At 37.1% G+C, this 21,665-nt stretch overlaps 1 protein-coding gene across 3 annotated transcripts in view; it reads left to right on the plus strand.

Annotated features, from left to right (window-relative positions):
- Positions 1–21,665, plus strand: part of STK32B (serine/threonine kinase 32B) — a 152,101-nt gene that overhangs the window by 120,472 nt on the left and 9,964 nt on the right. For 2 of the 3 annotated variants that reach the window (XM_048943147.1, XM_048943148.1), the window contains exons 7-11: positions 9,136–9,239; positions 11,567–11,683; positions 12,678–12,803; positions 15,025–15,156; positions 15,926–15,990. In XM_048943147.1, coding sequence (XP_048799104.1) covers positions 9,136–9,239; positions 11,567–11,683; positions 12,678–12,803; positions 15,025–15,156; positions 15,926–15,990 — 544 coding nt within the window. The remainder of the gene's footprint in view (positions 1–9,135; positions 9,240–11,566; positions 11,684–12,677; positions 12,804–15,024; positions 15,157–15,925; positions 15,991–21,665) is intronic. The other variant, XM_048943149.1, reaches the window with a different exon arrangement.

A 21,665-nucleotide genomic window follows, 5' to 3' on the forward strand; every position in this document is an offset into this window, starting at 1 on the left:
AAAAGATTATCAGGAATTTAAATCATAATTTAACCTCAATATAACAAGACAAAATCTCCTTCAGTTATTGGCTGAGCACCAATAAGGGAACTTAGTGGCTGCTGTGTTATGCTGTCCTGGTTTTTGTGATGGTAAGGGTATGAGTTGTGACAAGAGTTGGTTCCCCCTCTGGGTTATATAGAAAGTCTCACTCCCACATGGATCTTATTATATTTAATCAGATATGAGGGCACACTGCAGTCCTCTCTTTCAGGGAGGTTCTTAGAGGATTTCTCACTTCTTCCAGTGGTCAATTTAAGGAAATATACATATTTTTTTAAAAGCTATATTTAATGCTTCTATTTGAAATCTGATTGGAGTAGGCTGATATTGCTAGGAGCAATTTGCTTGCATGCAGCATAACTGCATAAAACAGGTATTCGGGAGAAAATGTAGTGAATCTATATCATAAAACTATACTACCTGTTCTGATTAAGATACAGATCTTACAATTTTAAGCATGGCCTTCCTGCTCCTGAACTTTTTTCCTGCCTATTTGCCCATTTACTGAATGGTTACTGAACATTGTGTATCTGAACCTGAATATTTCTTCAGAAACCTAGGTGGTTTCTCTACCTTCCTCCTTCCTGGCTGATAAAATGTGAGCCTTAATCTGATTTAGGAAACTTTTGCGTATCACCCATACCTAATGTTATCATTACAAACTTGCTGCTCAGATCTACCAGTGACTGTGAAGGTTGTCAAAGGTTTTATTGTGTCAGTGCACTGGGCACTAGTTTGCAATATTGGCCCTCCAGCCAATTTTGTTGATTGGTTGACTACAAAGCAAAATATTAAGCATTAAAATGTGTCTAGAAAACACTATAGATAATGTCTATTCCCCATTCTTGGCTTATTTATGAAGTATTTGAGCCCTAGAGCATATGCTTTTTACTCCCTGAAATATTTCCTTTTGAATGATGGAATTTCCATACATCTGGATGTTATTCAGGAATGTTGCAAGAGCTTTCCACTTACAATATGTTTCTGTTCTTTTTTTGTTTCTGGTGGTAGGGGAGTTAGGTAGAGGCTGTGGGGCTTTCTTCAGCAGAGACTGAAGTTATACAAATAAGGTACTATGCCTGAACTTCAAATCAATCAAATAAAAAATATTTGGTGATATAAATACACCTGAAAAAAAAAAATAATCCAGAGCCAAAATAACAGCAGTAAATTGCCTGGAAAAATTCAGCTACCCTTTCCTGCCTTGCATGCTTGTTATCTCAGATTTTCATGGCTGCTTTCATAGGTTGCTGTCATGGTGACGAATAGCTGCATGTCTGAGATTACCAGAGAAGTGTGGATTTACAGAGAGGTCCGCCAAACTTTTAAAATGTATGAGTCACCTATCTATTAATTAATAGTGTGTGGGAGTACTACTGGAGTCACAGGAGAGCTAGAGGATGTCCTGATATCAACCTTACAGGTAAAGTAAAAATATACTGTTCCTGAGGCAAGTACAATATATCGGGTACAAATTTGGAGTTAGATTTTCAGAAGCATTCAAACATGGCTTTATTTGTGTTCACAATAAGCAGTGCTCTGAAATGAAACAGGTCTTTACAGGCAGTTGCTATTCAAGTGCATTTAAGGCAGTGTTTTCTAAAAAATCCTACTCTTTCTACAGAGGGTTTGACTGCCTATTCACAGAGTTCTGCTGGTGCTGTCTCTACTGCCCTTTTGATCTCAAGGAAATATCATGAATTCTGCTTCTTCTGATAAGCAAGAATTGAGAGCAGATGTGAGGCTGGGAGGTGCTCAGATAAATGTTCCCCTGTGTTGGTGAGATTCCAGCTTGTTCTAGGAGCACCTGGCTGAGGGGATTAACCACTGAGCTGCAAGTAGGTATTCATGTTCAGGCTCTGCTCTGATGTTGAAGAGTAGAAGTACAAATAGCCCAAAAAGCTCAGGAGATCAGGAAATAAATTTTTTCTTTTTTTAAACCTGCCTGAAAAAGACCTTATGCAATGTGGAGCTCAGCAGGTTGCTGTGAGAGGAGAGACAAATCCAGCAGAGGTGGGAGAAGAAACAATGTGCAGCGACTACTTGCAATGCAATGGAGAATTTCTGCCCTCTGAATCACTTCTGTTCTTGGGTCAAAAAATGTGACTTCCATAGGTTTTGGCATGCATAAACCAATGGCAGGAATACATGATACCTAGTGCTGAATAGACATAGGGCTAATGGTACCATGGTAAGGGGATGTTCAACAGATTGTTGGAGAAACTGTAACTCTGCAGCCACTATGAGCATTTTGATGGAGTAAGTAAGGTACTTTAAAAGAAGGGAAATTTAGGTTAGACATTGGAAAATATTCTTTACTCAGAGAATGGTGTGAGTAAACCCAGTGAGGTTGTGAATGCCCCATCCTTGTTCACGGCCAGGTTGGATGGACTCCTGGACAGCCTGATTTCATGTAGAGCAGCCCATGCCAGGGCTGTTGGAGCTCAGTGACCTAAGTCATTCTATGATTCTGTATAATTTCATATTCAGGAGGAGACCATGACACACTCACTATTGTTGAGCTTCCTTTCAATAGGACTAGCAACCACAGGCTGTGTGCCTGAGGTTGAGCTGGAGCTTCACTGGGAAAGAGTTTCTCTACGCAAAAAGAAGGACAAGAACTGGGTTCTGTCCAGTGCTTAAGTAACACAGAAGGTTTTATGAGGACAGCACTGAATGAGAGCAGGCAGGGTTGCTTGGCCTTAGGACAAACTAATAAGGCATTGTAAATGCAGCGTCTGTGTTCAGGGAATGGTTTGTAAAGTATTGGCTTTGATTGAATAATTGCCTTAAATATGAGTGTTAAAACTATTGAGGTGTATCGTGTGAATAAAGGTACAAAATCAGCTACACTGCTTTAATACATCTAGACCTCACACTATGAAATTGCTCAGCACAGTCAGACTTTGAGCAGTTCTCTATGTTATACAATAGAAGTTAGTTCTAAGTCAGAAAGCTATCCATTTTAATTTAGACCTTTACACCATACAAGAAAGTAAGCTCGAGGAGGCAAATCGATAGCTTAACAAAGCCTATGCTTATATTCAGGGAGGAATAAGTTGTTTTCTTCTCTTTAAATAAGTAAATAAATAACTCTATAAATAGAATATCACTTGTCATCACCATGGTTTGACTTCTGTTTTCTGTTTAATCTGTGACCCAGAAGAATTACTGACCTTCTGTCTTTATTTTTTTGAGGAAACTGAAAATTATTCTTTTCTCATCACAGTGCTGAGAAAGCAGTTAATATTTCAGCAGACCTTGTCAGTTCAAGGCTCTCAGAATATTATTTTAAAAGGCAAATCGACTTTTTATTCCACTCAGTCTGTCATCCATTAAATCTGAGTCAGCAAAGTGCATGAATGTGACTAAACTATAAACGCACTGTATACATCAAGTCATCCACACATTTTGAAACTAGAAAATTCTAGGGTTGCAACATTTTTGTACTGTATACATTGTTAGTATGTGTATATATAATTACTTATATATTCTCAGGGACAAATGTGTGGAAGCAGAATGTTACCCTACTCTGGCCTATTTAAGAGTGGTATCACTCTTAAACTCAGTTAATAACACTGGAACTTATTTTCCTGTCTTTGAAACATTGGAAACGACAATAAAACACATCACTGAGGTATGATTTGCTATGTGATTAGCATTGAATTTCTTTGCAACCTCTGTGATATACCATAGAACTCCACTTCCCCTTTCTGACATGAAGGTTCTCGGCTAAGATTCAAATTAACTGCAGAGAGCAGTGACCAGCCAACTGGATGGCTAATGCCTGGTCTATCCTTCCTGATAAATGTTTTGGACATCCTGGTCATCAACAAACATTCAGGCCAAAGCACTATGGCTGTATTTTTAATTTTAATTTCATTTTGTAGTACTAATAACACTGATGTTTTGTAGGCTTTATTCTGCAGTTCTCACTGACAGTTTACCTACGCACGGACAATTAGTTCTGTACAGCTAATCAGTCTTCAGGAATCACTTGCAAGATATTGTTTACATGCTGTAAAGGAGGAGATTTGTTACTGAGAGGGAAATGCCCTTTGGGGACAGGTGTAGTGCATTCATTTCCCTGCACTTTTTCTCTCACAATTTCAACAAAGTTTCAAGGCAGTCCATGGAAGCTGCTGATGGGTTACTGTAAGTAGCAGCTCTGTAAACTCCTTAATCAACACTCCATAGCCTCCTGCACAGTGCCAGGCTAGTACGCTAGGCGCTCTTTGATTAGGCTCATGCTAAGGAAGTAAGCCTTAAATCAGCTCACGAGACAAGAAACTTCATTTTGTGCTATTTGGGATTCATTTTAGAGCCATTACAAGACCTTTATTTATTACAAGGCCTATTCATTTTATGATTTAGTCCAATGATTTTTCTTTATGATTAAACCAGAATGCTCTCTTAAAAAAAAAAAAAAAAAAAAAAAAAGATAATGGTTGTTAGGCTGTTATTTGATGCAACCATTGTGACAGACCTCTAATTGACTTCTTTTTCTCATGACAGCCTTTTCATACTTGCCCCTGGGCACCAAATTAAAATGGCCTGAATTTCAGACACCTGGAGAGCTTACAGTTCAACTATGGAATTAAATGTTCTGCACTCCTATGAATGTTCTGCAGACTTCTAGAAATCTTAATTAAAAGCATTTTATTCTATGTACAAAATACTCTTTTAAAGCAAGAAAAAGTAATGAAAATCAGGGTTCAGTTTGTTTGTTTTTTTTGTTTTTTCTTCAGTTACACTGATATTCTCTTTTAATTTCAAGTTTAGGAATTGTATCAGTACTAATAATATTCCACAAATAGGGTAAAGTATTGCCAGTCCTCTATATCATTTACAATGTAAATAATCTGACAGTTATAGCAAGGAGTTGTATCTGCAAATTGATTTGTCAGAAATTGCTCTATATTTCACAAAATTATTTGAATCTACAAGTATAGCTAAGCATATAGAACATAGAACAATAGCATGGGTATCACAGGAAGTCACTGCTTCTGAGACTGATGCAGGCACATTAGGTTTGCTTTCATGTTCAATTTTCTCTTAGCTATTTTCCTGATTTTATCATAAAGATGTCCTAGCTATTTCTGAAGTGCTTTGTGTCTGTGCTTAGTGCAGCCTGGTATGAAAGATGCTTGGTCATACTCCTCTGCCACACAGGGAGAGTAATTTTCTGCCTAAGCCAAAAGATTGCATTGCTTCTGAGAATTTCATAAGACCCCAGTACTCTTGGTGACAAATTTTCCATCTATCTGAGAAAAGTTGAACAGCTCATGCTGTTCATGATAACTGCTGAGAGACTGTAGAGATCCCATTGAAACTTCTGGCCTCTTCCTCACATCACTAAGAAGGGTTGAGCAAGAAGGGGATCAGCTGAGTTTCACCAGCCTTCATTCTGACTGTGTGTGATAGTCCTACAACCCTCACCCAAAAGAATCAACAGAATCAGACCTCGAAATACATATGTATTCTCCCTAGAAGTCTTGTTCAGCAGAATTTATTCAAGGAAAAAGATCTGTAACTCCTGCTCTTACATGCACTCTTTCCCTTCCATTTATCTGAATGAATTCTATCTGGCAGTATCCTTGCATTTTGGTAGATGCGTGGGGTGACAGACATAGGTATTCCTCTCATCTTGAATCTAAAATTATGATACAAGAAGAAAGGATCTGCAGATCTCTGCAGGAAGGATGCAGAAAGAAAATTGTGCCCCTAGTTCAAACCTGGCAAGCTCAAATTTATCCTTCTTAGGGACATAACAGCCAGCCCACAGCAGCTTCCAGGTTGCAGGAAGACCATCCAACCTGAAGCTGAGTTCAAGTTTTAAAAGATTAGATGTAGCCTATGTCAGTAAAAATCCTAAAGAAAATCAGCACAGAATTTTAACTTTTCTTTCAGTGTTTTAATTTTTTCTTTATCCAGCTAGTTAGTACTCACAATTGTTTCTGCTGACATACTTTCTTACAGAAAAAAAAAAAAAAAAAAAGGAATATTGTACTCCATATTTCAAAATTATAATTGTTCAAATTTTGGCTAACATTGAGCACTCAGAGAATTTGCTGATTTTCTGAATTGAGTAAGAATCCCAAAGCAGGCAAATGGCAGAAATCTTCTGTCCAGGATGGAGGCCTCCATTTTTATCTAATGTCTCAAACTGATACTCAACAGCCTTGCAAATTGAGGAAACTTCTTTTTTTGCTTCAGAGAAATTGAGACTTCACCCTGAGAATAAATCTGTATTTAGGAAATGAGAACTCATATTACATCTTCTAGCAGTCCTCCTTTGTTTTGTAAAGCAGGTGCTTACCAGAGCTCCTCTGAAGCTGACCAAATGCAGAGGGTCAGTCCAGCCGGAGTGCAAATATTACTAAAGCAGAGGAAAAGTGGTTGTCTACTTTAAAAAGCAGGAGCCCAACTGTCCATTTTCCAATCTTAAGATTGATATCATCAGCTTAAGAAAACAGAGCTTCAAAACACCGGGGCCAGTGAACAAAAGAAAGCATTTTCTGTTCATCTGCTTAACGTGGAATCAGTTGATGCTAAAGCTTTTGGAGTAAGCAAGTAAAATGGAGGTGGATAACTCATAGGCTGAGTTAGCAAAAATAGCTGTTCCATTCTGGTAATGTCATAGGTTACATCAATAAAGTGCTTTCATCTCTAGCTCACAGTAATCAGACAGTGATTCTTCACATTGTTACAATACTAAAGCTACAAAAAAAAGAAACAGTACTGTATCTGTATAGCTGAGTAATAATGTCCATAAAGGTTATTTTCTTTAGTGACACTGTGGGGAAAAATAATTCCAAATACGGCTAAATGAAGCAAACCTTCAGTACAGGGTACCTACAGTGATATTCAAAATGACTTTGGTGCCTGGTACACAGTTTAGGAAGTATTTAGACATATTGATCCACTAAAATAAAATGGGAAAAATCTATCTGTCCTCAGCACATACCTATGTGATGAACCACCCATGTAACACAGTTACACATATGAGAGAGCATTTAGTGGAATGCAAACAAGGTCTGAAGCATGTCTGAAGATGCAAGGGGGAATGGTCTTATTCTAAAGTAGAAAAAATTTAAATTAGATGTCAGGGGGAAGTTTTTCCACTGAGAGGACAGTGAGATGCTGGAGCTGGTTGCCCAGAGAGAATATGGATGCCCCATCCCTGGAGGTATTCAAGACCAGGCTGGATGGAGCCCTGGGAAACCTAATCTAGTTCTTAATCCAATGGTTGGAAACCCTGCCAGTGGCAGGGAGATTGGAGCTTGGTGATTCTTGAAGTCCCTTCCAACCCAAGTCATTCTGTGATTCTATGAATTTATGAAGCTGAGCTATATTAGCTAGAGGTGAGACAGAGCTAACTCATCATGACAATGTTTAAGGTTTTGTTCACTCATACCATACTGGATCACAGCACAATATTATGGATACCTAAGATTCACTCTTCAGCTATTCCCTGGCCACATATATTCTGGTTCAAAGAAATGTTTAAGTGCCTGCCTTTCTCCTACCACATCTATTTAGAGATGGTCCTATAGTTAGAAAGCATAAGACCACTTTCATTCATTATTTTGTTCTTCAGACTAGAGTTTTTTCACAATGAAATCATGGATACCCAAATCTTCTATTGGGTTTGGTTCTTCAAGATTCTGAAATCAACTCGATCTGTAAATTGTTAGCATGCAACGTGTAATGGTGCAAAGACTGCAAAAGTTCCTCTGGAAAGAATGTCCTTTAATTAAAGGTACTTCTCTAGGTGCTAAATCCCTAAGTGCCATTTAGAACTAAGCATGACTAGACTAAATTATTCCTTGCAGTATGCGCATTAGAATGCGATGAGATAGTAATCAGGTGGTAATGTGGTGCATTAGTCTCAGTGCCATGGCCAGAAGAGGCTCACCGGGTAATTGAAGTGAAGCATGATGTTATGGTTGGTGATGGTGTTGTTCAGAGAATCTCCAGGGAAAGTGTGGTTTCCACAAAGCATACTGAGATTCTGCTGTGAGGTAATTAGAAAAGCATGACTGATTTTTTTTTTTTTTTTTAATTTCATTTCATATCCTCTCTTCTTTAGATATAACAGTCTGAGAATAACTACAGCAACATTATGTCTTGCTGAAATCAGCTAACTGGCCCTTGCTTTGAAAAGAGCAGGGTTCTACCCAACTTCTTCTCCTTGAAAGTTAGCTTTATAAAATTAATTAATTTACTGACACAGCATGTATTTCCAATCCTGACAGTTTGTCACAGCACAAAATCAGTATTAGGATTTGTGTTTAATTACCATATTCTAATATTAAATACCTTTTAAACTCCTCTGATTAATTCTATTCAAATGTATAACTGAGTCTGGAGATTAGATCTACCTTCTTCAACACTTCAATTAATCACAAAGAATGACCTCACCTACAAATATTTGTCCCAGAAAATGTATGCCCTTGTTGTCCTAAATATTGCAAGTCACACTTAAGTTTAGAAATTTCCATACCATAACCACTTTTTTTGTTCACAAAAAGTGTACTAAGAAAAAAATCAACATACGAAACTGAAAAATCTTGTCTGGGGAAGGGTCCCCAGAAGTATGTAATGCAGATGATAAAGTGTGGAATTTAATCTGAGAGCTGGGTATAAAGGTTACCTGGGATTGAGCGCTGAGTGATCTTGAATACTCTCCTGCCCCCAGCTCTGCTCAGTACTAGATAGAACATGCAAGAATAATGGCATAGACCACAGCTCAGCATTTTCTGCCTGGATGGTTCTAAGAGAGACCTTAATTTGCTAGACTGGCAAATGATAATATTGCATTGGAGAGGAAATCAGCCAGAGATGCACCATCACTGCTCTCTACTCTCAGCAAAGCAAACAAAGACATGGAACACAGCATACTGCTGGTTATACACAACACTCATTGCCAGCAAACCAAGGTACTGAATCTGCATCCTGAAAATGCTGTGTTTGCAAACATATTTAATTCCAGTTTATTGCGTCCTTATTGATTTTTAAAATACATGCATGAATTATACATAGTATAACCCTAATATAATGCTTTTCATTTGATTTTCTTTACAATTTTAGCTCCAGAAGTGTTCCAGGCCTTTATGGATGGAGGTCCAGGATACTCGTACCCTGTTGACTGGTGGTCTCTAGGAATTACAGCATATGAATTGTTGAGGGGTTGGGTAAGAATAATGCTTAATCTACTGCCTGAAAGAAATCCAAATGTTTGCAATTTCCCAGAACATGCCCTTAATGATAACACTGGAGTGACCAAGACTGAGGCTGTGGTCAGGTATGCAGTTCTGGGCCCTCCCCAGCTGACAACATCCTTGGGAAGGTATCACCTCGCACTCATTTATGATATAAAGTTTGTGTAAAATGGACATAGGCTTTTGGTGTGTGCTAAGGTTAAAGCCTAATATTTCAATGGCTAATCAAAATGCTGAACTAGAAACAATGGAATCTTTTCCAGATAGAAGTTCAGTTACCTCTGGCTTCATTATATCTTTGATTCTCTTATATAATGTTTAAAAGATGATAATATCCCTACATCACTGGTTCAACTACAGAAAAATGTTTATCTGCCAGTTCACTCATTAGTTATCTAATCAATTCTGTGAATAAACATAGTGAAAAAATCTTTGCTAAAATATTTCACATGGAATGGCAAAAGTTACAGCCCCAGTATAAAGATCTCTCTCTCCCATGCCACATGTCAGTACATCTCTCAAAAAAAAAAAAAAGCCACAACTTAAATTATTTTAAAAAATAAAAAAAATGCTCTGCAATTTTTCCCTGTCATGATTCTCAATTTTTATCTGAACAGTGAAGTTCTGGCAGTGATAAGAAAAGTACATTCTGAATCCCAGTTACAGAGGGAAGTGCTAGATGTATGTAAAATAAAATGGAAAAAAAAAAAAAAGTCTATCTGCTTTTATATCAATCCTTTTACCACACAGTGTCTCCAGGAAAGGAAAACAATCAATGATCATATAAGGACAGCTGAAACTCCCACTAATAACAAAAGATACCCAATCACTTTCCTAAATGAAAAATGATATAGATGGGTATCTATTTGCCAAGATCAGTACAGTTGTCTCTGAATAAGCCTGCCTAGCCAGAGACAAGGCAAAGCTGAGGCTGAATCAAAATATATATATTTTTTTTTTCCCTAAATGCAAACACTGCCATCTGTCCATGCTCCAGTCAACCAAGCCAGCTGCTTGTTTTTTCCCCTAAGAGCAGCCCTTTCCTGTGAAGCAAGGCAGAGCATGGATTGGAACCCACACCTTTGCATATAACTGCAAAAGGTGTGTTTTTTCCCCAAATTGTATTTCTATGTGTTTTCAGTCTTGTTAAGGCCTAAACCCCTAGGAGTAGAGACAAGGGGAGTATTGGTACTCTGAGGCATGGTGCTTCACCCAAGGCATGTTTGCAACAACCTCAAGCTCCAAAGCTCCATCCGCTGCAGCAGCTCTGTGCAGATGGCTGCAAAGGGGTAGCACAACCATACAGGGCTGCATAGTAAGCAGTCCCCTTCACTACCATGAAGCCCACCCAGCCTCAGAGGAGGACAATAAACTGCAACAGTTCTCATGCCTTGTGTTTTACCACAAAGCACCCAGGACAGCACACTGCTTGAAATAATGCTGGATTTTCCATCTACAGGAGTAATGCATTTGCACATTGCTGTACTAACAGCATTTGGCTCCAGATCTCATATCACACATTGTGTAGTTACTATGTAAAGCCTAATTCACAAGCAATCCATGCTCTTAGTTTTAAAATACACCTCAACATAGAGCAATATTCTAAAAATTTTCACCAGGAATACATACCTTTAAATATGCTTTTTTAATAATTAAGTAGTAAATCTATGGGTATTACTTTTATTTCCAAAGGCTACATTTAATAACAGGTAAATCATAGCGATCTTCAAGATCAAAGCACTGTGAAGCCCAGGCATTGCAGGTACATATAACACCTACAGCTATGCAATGAGTTCATTTTAGATATCAAAAAGAGGTATGAAAAAAGATTGGGTTGTGGAAAGTCTGAGTTTCTGTGATTCTCATGAAGATTTTTGTATGCTTAGTATCTCTGTCTGCTGCTCAGTGAAGTCAGGATTACAAAGCTCACTTTAGCTAGCAATATTGCATTTGGTTACTTAAATCACAAGTTTTTCCTAGTACTACAAGCTTAAAAACAAAAAGTAAATTAGTAAATTCTATTTTCATATGAAATGCCACAGGAACAAAACTATTCACCAACTAATTTGAATGGATACTTAGCATGAGAGAAAAACTAGAGAAGAAATGCATCTATGAGTAATTATATTCATTATAATCAAAGAAAAGAACACATGCAATGAATGATTAGCTTAAAATTGTTACAAGATATTTTGATGTTTCAATATCTCCAGTACAAACAATACTGAGCTCAGGAAATGTGAGGAAATTGTGTACATTTATTATCCACTCCTGCTGAATTGATATTGATTTAATTCCAGAGGCCATATGAAATTCATTCAGCCACCCCCATTGATGAGATACTCAACATGTTCAAGATAGAAAGAGTCCACTACTCATCTACATGGTGCAAGGGCATGACAGCGTTACTAAAAAAGGTAAGAAAGTACATCTTCCACCCTTCTCTTCTCGTACAGAAGCCCCTCCAGCAATGCAGAACATCAGGACACACATTAGATAGCCAAAATTTCAAGGATAAGGAAGTAGTTCTTTTTCCCTACGGTTTTCCAAGCGTTGTTGATGCTGTATTTTTTCTTAAGAAATTGTATTATTCTTATTCCTAAGCTGACACTTCAAATAGCCAGAAAGAAGCAGAAACCTAATATTTTTATTTTAAAACCAATTCACTAATGATAGGAAAGTGTAATTCCAGCTCCCTGACTATCTGCTGCTGTTTCCAGCCAGAGACCTTAGAAATAAAAAAGGCTGCATTTCTTGCTGTCCTGTGTTGCTACAGATGCAATAGTAGAAGTCAAGCCACTTCACTGGAAATGTTGCTAAGCTACAAGATGGGGTTCTTTTTCAATGTGCCATGTCCCTACAAGGTGTGTTCTTCTTAAAACCCCAGTCTATTTTATTTTTTCTCTGCACTGTAAGGTTCATCTACCTCTTCTAGGCATTTCCAATCATCAGTACTGAAGATTTTATGAATGTGTGAATAGAGAAACAGAAGAACTTTTCCTTTTGCAGCAATGAGCAATCTATTTTTAACAAATGGAGCAACAAGGTGGCCAATTTTAACTGCTACCAGGATGCTCAATGTAACAATATCTTCCAATAAATTAAAGATGAAATACAAATTGTTGTGTGACATTGAACTGTGATGTTTCATGTCACTTGGACTCTTATCTATTCGTAAACAGGCTTCTGTTACTAATCCATTTATACAGCTTACATTTGCAGCAGCCATCTGTTAACAGTTAGATTATATATATACACACACACACACATTCTATGAGTTACTACTTCTAGAACTCGTTAGAGAATTCCCTAGCCATGCTCACACACTACATTGTGTACCATTACAAGTAATGTCTGATACATTTCCTGTTTTATCCAGTCCCTTAGAAAATTTCTTGTGCTTGATCACAGCTCCTCACCAAGGACCCAGAGTGTCGTCTTTCAAGTCTTGCAGATATCCAAAGCTCTCCATACTTAGTTGATGTCAACTGGGATGCTGTTCTGGATAAAGCTGTGACTCCAGGCTTTGTTCCTAATGTAAGTTGACATGCCAGATAAACAGTGTTCACAAATTCTAACTTTTAACTTGTTTACACTTGCATTTACTGCTTTTCAGTAATTTGCCTCTCACAGAAACTTTATTTTGGATTCTGCTTTAATTTACTCAGTTACAGCTAAGAAAACGGAGCCTGCTTCATTAGACCATGACAAAAAAAAAAACCTAATTAACCTTTGTTCACTTTCAGTCCTCTTTTAAATGAAAAAAAAAAAAAATGTTTTCTGACTGCTTTTTAGCTGTTAGTGTCAACTGTCAGTTTACACTGTATTAGTGCCAACTGTGAGCCAACAAACACCAAGAATATTGTTGCTGTTCTGAAATTTAGGCATCTGGCATACCATTTTCAAAGCTTTTATTATTCTAGCATGCAAAACCTTTTTCCTTCAAAACAGTTCCAGAATGGCTGACCCATTTCCTTTTTGACAATTTCCTTTACTAAAACATTCAGAATTCACAAGGGAATTTGGTGGCAATTCTTTTTTCTGTGATACCATTTTGTTCTTATTTTATTTTGATTTTGTCATTAGTAAGTTGAATGGACTTGAATATCATGAAGTAAAAGCGGTAGCTGTAGTGTTAACACATTTCTTGACTTGGTTCAGTCATTGAAGCTATATTGCACCATAATTCTTCTCCAAACAATATATATATAGAGTACTAAGGATGATTTTTTTAAAAATGAAATTCTGCTGCTAAGAACTGGATACAAACCAGCTTTGGTCTGGAAGTGTACAGCCAAGCAATGCGTTTCCCTCTACTAGCCCTAACTGTTTAGCAGGGAGTTACGGTAGCTTGGCTGTACTAATAAGAACTAATAATGGGACTACAGCTTTTCCACATCCAGCTGGCTTATGTCCAGCCATCCCAGAGTCTGGGCGTAACAAATATGGGATGGTCTCCAGCTGGCCACAGATAAGTATCTTTAACCTCTTAATTTACAGTTCTCATGTAGATGTTTGGTTCTTTTCACTTGGATTCAGATATTTTTGAGGGTACCTGGGAGAGAGCAAGTTCCCTGAGAGTGAAAAAAAAGTTGTCTTAGACATAATTTCAAAAGGAATCATGAAACCTATGTGTTGGGTACTGCTCTTTTGGCCAACTGTTTTTTCCTCTGTGACTGATGTTGACAATAGTAACCATATTGCATTGCTGCATCAATTCCATTACTTTTAACTGCTACTTTTGAATATATGTCCAAAGACATATTTACGTTCTTGTCACTTTGGAAGTCACCACCATTGAATTTTGGAAGGAGTCTAAGTTTAGGAGAAATTATAGAAGGGTTGAGAAAGTTATTTTGCTAAAAAAAAAAATAAAAATATTATGGCATCAAAGACAGATGGAAAAGGATTCAAACCCTAAGATTTCTTTAGTTCCTCACTTTCGTTTCCCCCATTCCAAAACCTGAAGAACTGCAAGAGGGAAAAACATAACACCAGTAAAAGTGAATTGCCAGAATAGTTAAGAAATGTGAAATTAAATTTGAGTTGCAAGACTGATCCTTGCTTGATCCTGGCAAAATAATATTCCATCTTTAGAAGTAGAAAAACTGTTTTTTACCTATAGAGATCAATCTGAAATTCCTATTAAAAAACTCTGCATGTCAGGATAGAGATTGATATTGCAGAGGTTGTTCCACCTGGTCAATCAGATGTACTAGGAAAAACGATGAAAATGTGAGTCAAAGTGTGTTTTCCAGGCTGACATATCTTTACACAGTATGCTTTGCTATTTTAAGAGACCAGATTTGGCAAGGCATTTCCCAAGAACCATACTCTGTTGACCAAGGAAAGCTTTCACTGATTAACTGAGACCAGAGAACAAAATATTTATTGGTTTTCAGGTTTTAGGCAAGAGGCTGAGTTGAAGTCAGTGTATGCCATCATCAGGGTAGAGTCTCATTGTTTTAACAGCTTGGTGTTTCATTCAAGAGCTTGTCTTGCCTTCCTTTCCTCTGACCCACAGATTCATCTTTGAATTACTACTAGTGTTTCTATACTATTTACCTAATTTCTTTATATTCAGCTTAGCCACATAAACAACAAATAGCTTTTTGTACTGCTAAATATTCAACAAAGGAAGCAAGAAATTATTTAACCCGCTTTCATTTGTTAAAACTTAATACTATTACCACTGATCAGATAAACTGAAAAAATGCCATGATACTTCAAAGAGTAACTTTGAATCCTTTCGTACCAGAAAGGAAGACTGAACTGTGATCCAACATTTGAACTTGAAGAAATGATCTTGGAGTCCAAGCCCCTTCACAAAAAGAAAAAGCGACTTGCCAAAAACAAATCCAAGGATGGAACTAAAGAAAGCTGCCCTCTGGTAAGTTTCAGCCACTGGCTTGTAACATGTATTCTGTAATGAGCAAAGTAACTGAAGTTCTGTTCCACCATCTGTGAAAATACAGTTGATGTCTATGTTTCTCTGTGTTTACATACAACTGCTGAATCCTTCTCCAAAGATGAAAGCAACCACTTACCTCAGTGAAATAGTAACAGCACATTGAAGCTATAATCATTTTTAAGATTAACACTGATGCCAGTATAAAGTATAAAAAGAAGTGTTGCCAGTTGCAAATATGCTTCCCACACATGGCCAGACATTTAGGAGTATTTATTCACTACTAGTACCAAAAATGAGAAGTACGCAGTTAAATATTTCTTACTTATAAACATTTAAAAGCTGTCTTTCATGGCCTTACTCATGCGTTCCACATAGAAAGACATACTGAATAAACAGTCCAAACCTTTAAGGAGACAAAGAAATAACCATTCCTCAAATTCAAATTTTTATTTCATTGGGGTCTTTTTAATGAGTTCTCTTGCTTCTCCCAATAATTTTGAATGATTACAAAATCCATTTTTCTTAGAGTTATCAAAGTTAAAAATTCCCAGGAATTCCTTGTGGGGAACAGCTCCCAAAACAGGGAAAGAATGATTGCACTCTTAGGGCCCATTTATGAAGAATCTTCAAAATACCTTTTGGTAGCATTCATTCATAAGCTGTTTTATTTGGTACTGTTTCTGTAGGTGTGATCTTGTCTATGATTTTCTGTCATTTTTAATCAACCTATTCCTGCTGTTTTTTAAAGAACGTACACCTGCAGCAGTGCTTGGAAACTGTTAGGAAAGAATTCATCATATTCAACAGAGAGAAGTAAGTGCATTTCTTAATGCCTCTTTACCATTCACTACTGAAATTAATTTGAGAATGATCTTTTTCTCCCACTCTAAAGAAAAGTGGTTAACGATGTGATTAGCAGAGCTACAAGCCTGGCTTTCTACTCATCTCATCCCCTTAGACTCCAGTGCAGTAGTTTTGTAGTTTCATCTCTGAAAGCAAGCAAAAGTGCTTATGGTAAAAGTAGTTAGAAAGATAATATCAGTGTCCCTAACACTGCTCCAGAGAAGCCATTAACAATTAAGGAAAGGGAATACAATGCAAGGGACTGGGCTTTTTTTAGAACTCAGAGAAGAAGAAAAAAAAAAAAAAAAAAAAGAAGAAAAGAAAAAGAAGAGAAACCCCATGCAGTTTTAACAATATTAATGACAGGGTTCTGACTTGACAACCCTATTCATACTCCACCACTATAAAACAGGTTGTTTAATCAGATGCTTTTTTCAGTAAAGCTAGATATTTAAGGTATATCATAAACAGAGAGAGCACTTCACATTTACCTGACAAGGAGAATCAGTAGAAATGCAAGTCTGAATATCAAGATATCAATACTGTTCCTGGTCCTTTTAGTACACTACATTTCACATAGCTTACTGCATTTGAGTCTGAGCCACTGTAGAACTGCTTCTATTATGGATTGTAACACTCAGAAAGATCAACACAATGGAATGCTGATACAGGAGGCATAATGACACAGGGACTACTACAATAAAAAAGGGGTTACAAAGAAAAAAGTACTTACCCATCCGTGAAGCTCTAGGCTTGCAAGGGAAACCTCACAAGGGAGGGCAGTCAGGCCTTAAATGAGGTCTAAGAGAGGTGCAGCCAGACTCCACCCCTTCTGGTCACACAGCTGAATTGCCTTCACCTGTGCTCCCAGTGCTGACCAGGTTCTTTCCCCAGGTGCTCAATCAGTGGTTCAGGTCATGACTCAACAGTTACCATACATGGATATAACTCACAACAGGAGAATTGTTTGTGGTTTTGGTCCATTTTTCAGTTTCATTCAAGTATGTTCAGTGGTTTTATTTGTCCTGACCAGGTATTTACCTGGATTTCCAAAGTTATATGATGAGTAGAATTCTTAGGAACAATTGCGGATGTTGAAAGGCATTAGCTGTTCCTACAAAGACAATATCCAATAAATGATCATATCAGTCTTACAGGTGTTAATCCCAAGCACAGCTTTAAATTAGTTTCAAATTAACACAGTCAGATGCTTTGATATTCCTCCATAGTCCTCTGCATTAAGCAGAGTTGATTACACAGTCTACCTGTTTGAAAATATGCTAAAAGTAATCACAATTTTTAAAATGTAGCCTCTTTCAAGAGAAAAAAAAATGAAAATCCCCAAGCTAGAAATATTCTAGGAAAAAATACAGGTTGAACAATGTAGAGTCATATAGTAATGTCCTGATGGAGTGTAGAATTAACCATTCCAGTTCTATGTCTTGCAATTCATTATTTGTAAAATATTTGCTAGGAAAAGCAGACTGTTTTTATAGAATATCTCACTTTTATTCTAAGGCTGTCTCTCTTTTTCAATATATACCTTTAAACTTACAACAGATGTTGCAAATCTTGAAATAGATCATATTCATTTTCATTCGGAGAAACTCGGAAGACAAGCAGGAACTGACAGGGTGCAATTAAGGGGGAACAAATGAAGCATTAGGGTTAAAGATAAGGTTCGCTATGCTAAAAAAAAATGCAGAAAAAAATCAAGAGACTGACTGAAGTGTTACTAAGCAGTGCAAGTGGGTATGCTGGTGATGGATTGATGATTGGATTAGATGATCTTAGAGGTCTTTTCCAACGTTAATGATTCTATGGTTCTGAGTTAATGCTGGCAAGTATAGAAAGTGAAAATCAATGTTAGCAAATACAGAGTGTACACATTTTTATTTTTCTATTGCGTTCTAAAGTTCAGTATATAGTCATGGGTATTCACAGGAATGGTTTAAGGAAAATGAGCATGAGGAAGTATCAGTACATACCTTTAGGACATGATTACACACTGTCCCAGTACTACATAAAATAAGAAAAACAGCCTTTTGTAAGCCAAGTTCAAAAGTGATGGAGAAAATCTTTTGTATTCTTCTGTAAGAGTAGCAGCAAAGTCTCTTTCTTAGCTTCAAATACAAACTAAATGGACTATGGTCTAGAATGTACTGGATCTTGGTTGGAGATTATGATCTTATGTTGATTTCAGGGACTTGTTTAGCTCTTTCTGCTGACGAATGGAATTTTTCTATTTTAAAATTTATTACTACAGATAGAGCTTTATTATATCTAGAAATGCAGCACCAAATATTATGCAGTATCTGAAGGCATCTTGCTAGCAATTTTTCAAGAAGCTGATCTTATTTAGAAGCTGTAGGCTATATTTTCTTCAGGCAATAAATAAAATATTGTACAGATAAAGCCGTGATGTTTCTTTTTAGCTTCATTAGAAAGCTGAGCATGGATTATCTTGCTATTTTAGTGCTGTAATCACTAAAGAAATCTTCATATACATCTACATTTGCTTATGAATGTTCAAAACCTGAAATAGCACAAAATGAAGAAGCAGAAGCAATATTTTCTTGTAGAAGAACCTCATTTCTTATCCTTTATGGTTCCTGAGCCTCTTCCTCTCCCTGAAAGATGTCTTAAAGATTAAAGAGGTGAGCAAATAACGAACAGAGGAAACACAGGAAATATCTGCACCTCAGGCAGAATAATCCTTCAGCTGAATGCTTCACAAACTTGTCATCAAAATTATCAGACTAGTAATGAAATTAAAATCATAGAGCCACATATTACTAAATAGAACATGCATTATATATATACAATGCATATGAAAATGGACTCAAATTCTGAATACTCACTTTAATTAAAGGGATGGAGCAATTAGGAAATTTTCCATATTTTAGTAGTATTTTTAGTAGTCATTAAAAACAACTACACAAAAAATTATGTCACAATTTGAAACAGTTGAATGTCTGCTGTGCACAATCCCTCTTTTTTCTTGCTATGCTACTTAATGTTTGGCCATACCTAGTGCTTTCCTAATAGACACTGAGCAGCTGTAGTTGTACAGAGGGCAATTCACTTCCAGAATAAAGAGTAAAGGCTGAGTGACAATACCTTAGGTATATTAAGATGCTTAAAATCTTATTTTCTGATTTTGTCCATGTCATATGCAAAAAACATAATATTCTCTGTATCGAATTAATGTTCACTTCTTTTGTAGTTCCTTTTCTTTCAGATTCAAATTCAGGGTCCCCAAATGCTCCCTTCCACTGCAGTTGAACACTCATTGAACACTCATAATGATTTGCAATATCTCTTATTGAATGTGCTTTTCTTAACAGGTATTTTATGTCATTTAGTTTCTTTGGAGATACCTATAATTTTACAATACCCATAATATCTGAAAATTTTTTGGCTGAGGCTAAGGCACAACTTTTTTTCTTCTAACTTTGATTCATCTGAAGTCTATCTCTATCTGAGCTTTTCAAGGGTTTGTGCTGCTCTCCACTGATCTATCATCCCTTTTTAAAAAAATATGTCTGCTTTGGAAGATTTCTCTTGGAATCTCACACAATTGAAAACATACCTTTCTCAGCATGATCAAACCTAGATTGTTTTTGTTTTTGTTTTGGTGCCAATAACCACCGTGCAGCCAAACAGACTCTTTCACTTCTTCCTTTGTTTACCACTCATTATTACTGGTTTAGTATTACCTGTCCAAATGTTCCTACTTTCTTGGGAAACCAAGCTGCCTAAAGATTTAAGCACTAGCAAGTCTCAGCTGATCATCTTTCTACAGGTGTACCTTCAACTTCAGTTTTGAGGAAAAAGAGGTCATACAGAAACTTTCCATAATGTGTTTCTTTCACAGTTTCATGGAAGGAAAGAAAAAAAAAGATTAATGAATATTTGAAATCTCATTTTCAAAGCCTTCTAGAAAAAAAATAGCTGAAGTTTTCTCAAGCAAGCAGACGCATGATTGTGGTTGCTACACTTCACTAAATTAACATCCATCTTCAGGAATGAAAGTTTGTGGGGGAAGGGACACCTATATCAGAGTATTCTCATTGTCAAAGCAATGGAGAGGACCAGAGGTTCAGGATAGTTAGTGTAGAGCCTCAGCAATGCAGACAACCAGAAATGAACCTCATGAAAACAAATCAAAAGTCAATTCACATAGGCAGGGGAAAGGCAAAATCATCTTCATTTATATGCATCTGAATTTGGAAAGGTACCTAAATTTTATGATTCTAAGCAAAATATAATACATTTTTTTCTAAGTTACACTGAAAAGAAATCATATATATGATAAATGATGACCTCACAACACATCACAATTATTCAATGATTAGGACTTATTATTTCAGTTATTCAAGAGATTAGCTCTACAGTTTCTCTTTATCTGTCTTCATGTCCACAAATGTTCATGAAATCTGAGACCCCTGATATGCTTATTGGTTCGGGAAGACTGGAAGTGTCCGCAGAAAGGAGGATATGCCACTGCAGACATTTATCTGCATTTGTCTTGTTTTTTGATGTCCACTCTCATCTAAAATGGGCCATTCTGAGTTGGGAATCTGCATTAGATGGGATGTTTGTGTGTGCTTTTATGTTATCTCACTGCTTATAAAGTGTTCATCTAGAGTCTGCATAAGAACAAGTAATTTGTGTATGTATGTATATGTATGTATATATGTATGTATGCATACATCTCCTTTTTAGAAATAGCGAAAGTAGAGCAAATTTAGGACAGTATGAGACTTAGGTAAGACTCAATTTGTCTCCTGTTTTATGTGGATACGTCAAGCACCCAGTTCCTGTGAAACCCACCTGGAGATCATTTTCCTGTGTTCTGTCTGGGGCATAATATAATATATTATAATAAGTAGTCTTGTGGGTGCACCTCAGTGTCTAACCCGGACAGCTCTGGGTTCAGAGTCAATTCAGTGAGTTCCACAGATCCCTGTGTTAGGCAACAACTTTCCCCAGGCATTGAGCAGGGAGGTTTGGTGACTGATTAACTGAAGGCTGAAATGATGCTATGTGGTCAGAAGTGAGCTACCAGGTCTCCGTGGCAAGGGGTTTGGAGATTCATCATCCTTGAGGTCCCTTCCAACCTGGGTCATTCTGTGATTCTGTGATTCTGTGGGTGAGGGCATTTCTTCTTCAGGGAATAAAAAGGCTGCAGAAGAGCTAGACTTTTTGTGATTCTAAGTTTTGGATTTTGGCAGAGAAATCTTTGTGAAGAAAAAGTGGAGAGAAATGAGACAGCAGGGAGGTCAGTGCAGGCTGTGATTGCTCCCTGGAAACTCATAGACTGATTCCTGGAAACCTGTTCTAGCAAGAACAGGAGAAAGGTACGGCTGAATTAGTCACCTCCAAGGCACTTATTCCAGTCTGAGAGTTTTTACTGAGCCAGGCCAGCTTCCCACCTTATAAAGTGTCATTAATTAATCCTTAAATTATTGACTTCATAGCTGTCATGAACCTGCAGTTTTGGTTAGAGATGCTATATTAAGGAAACTGGTGCTGCTGGGCAACGAAGTTGTCATAGCTAAGATTTTCCTCCCTTATCTCTGATCCAGGATCCTCTCCCCAGCAGTAGGGACAGGGATGAAAGGGAAAGACAAAAAGCAAGA

The sequence above is a fragment of the Lagopus muta genome, chromosome 4, assembly GCF_023343835.1.
Source record: "Lagopus muta isolate bLagMut1 chromosome 4, bLagMut1 primary, whole genome shotgun sequence".
In the NCBI taxonomy this organism is placed as follows: Eukaryota; Metazoa; Chordata; class Aves; order Galliformes; family Phasianidae; genus Lagopus; species Lagopus muta.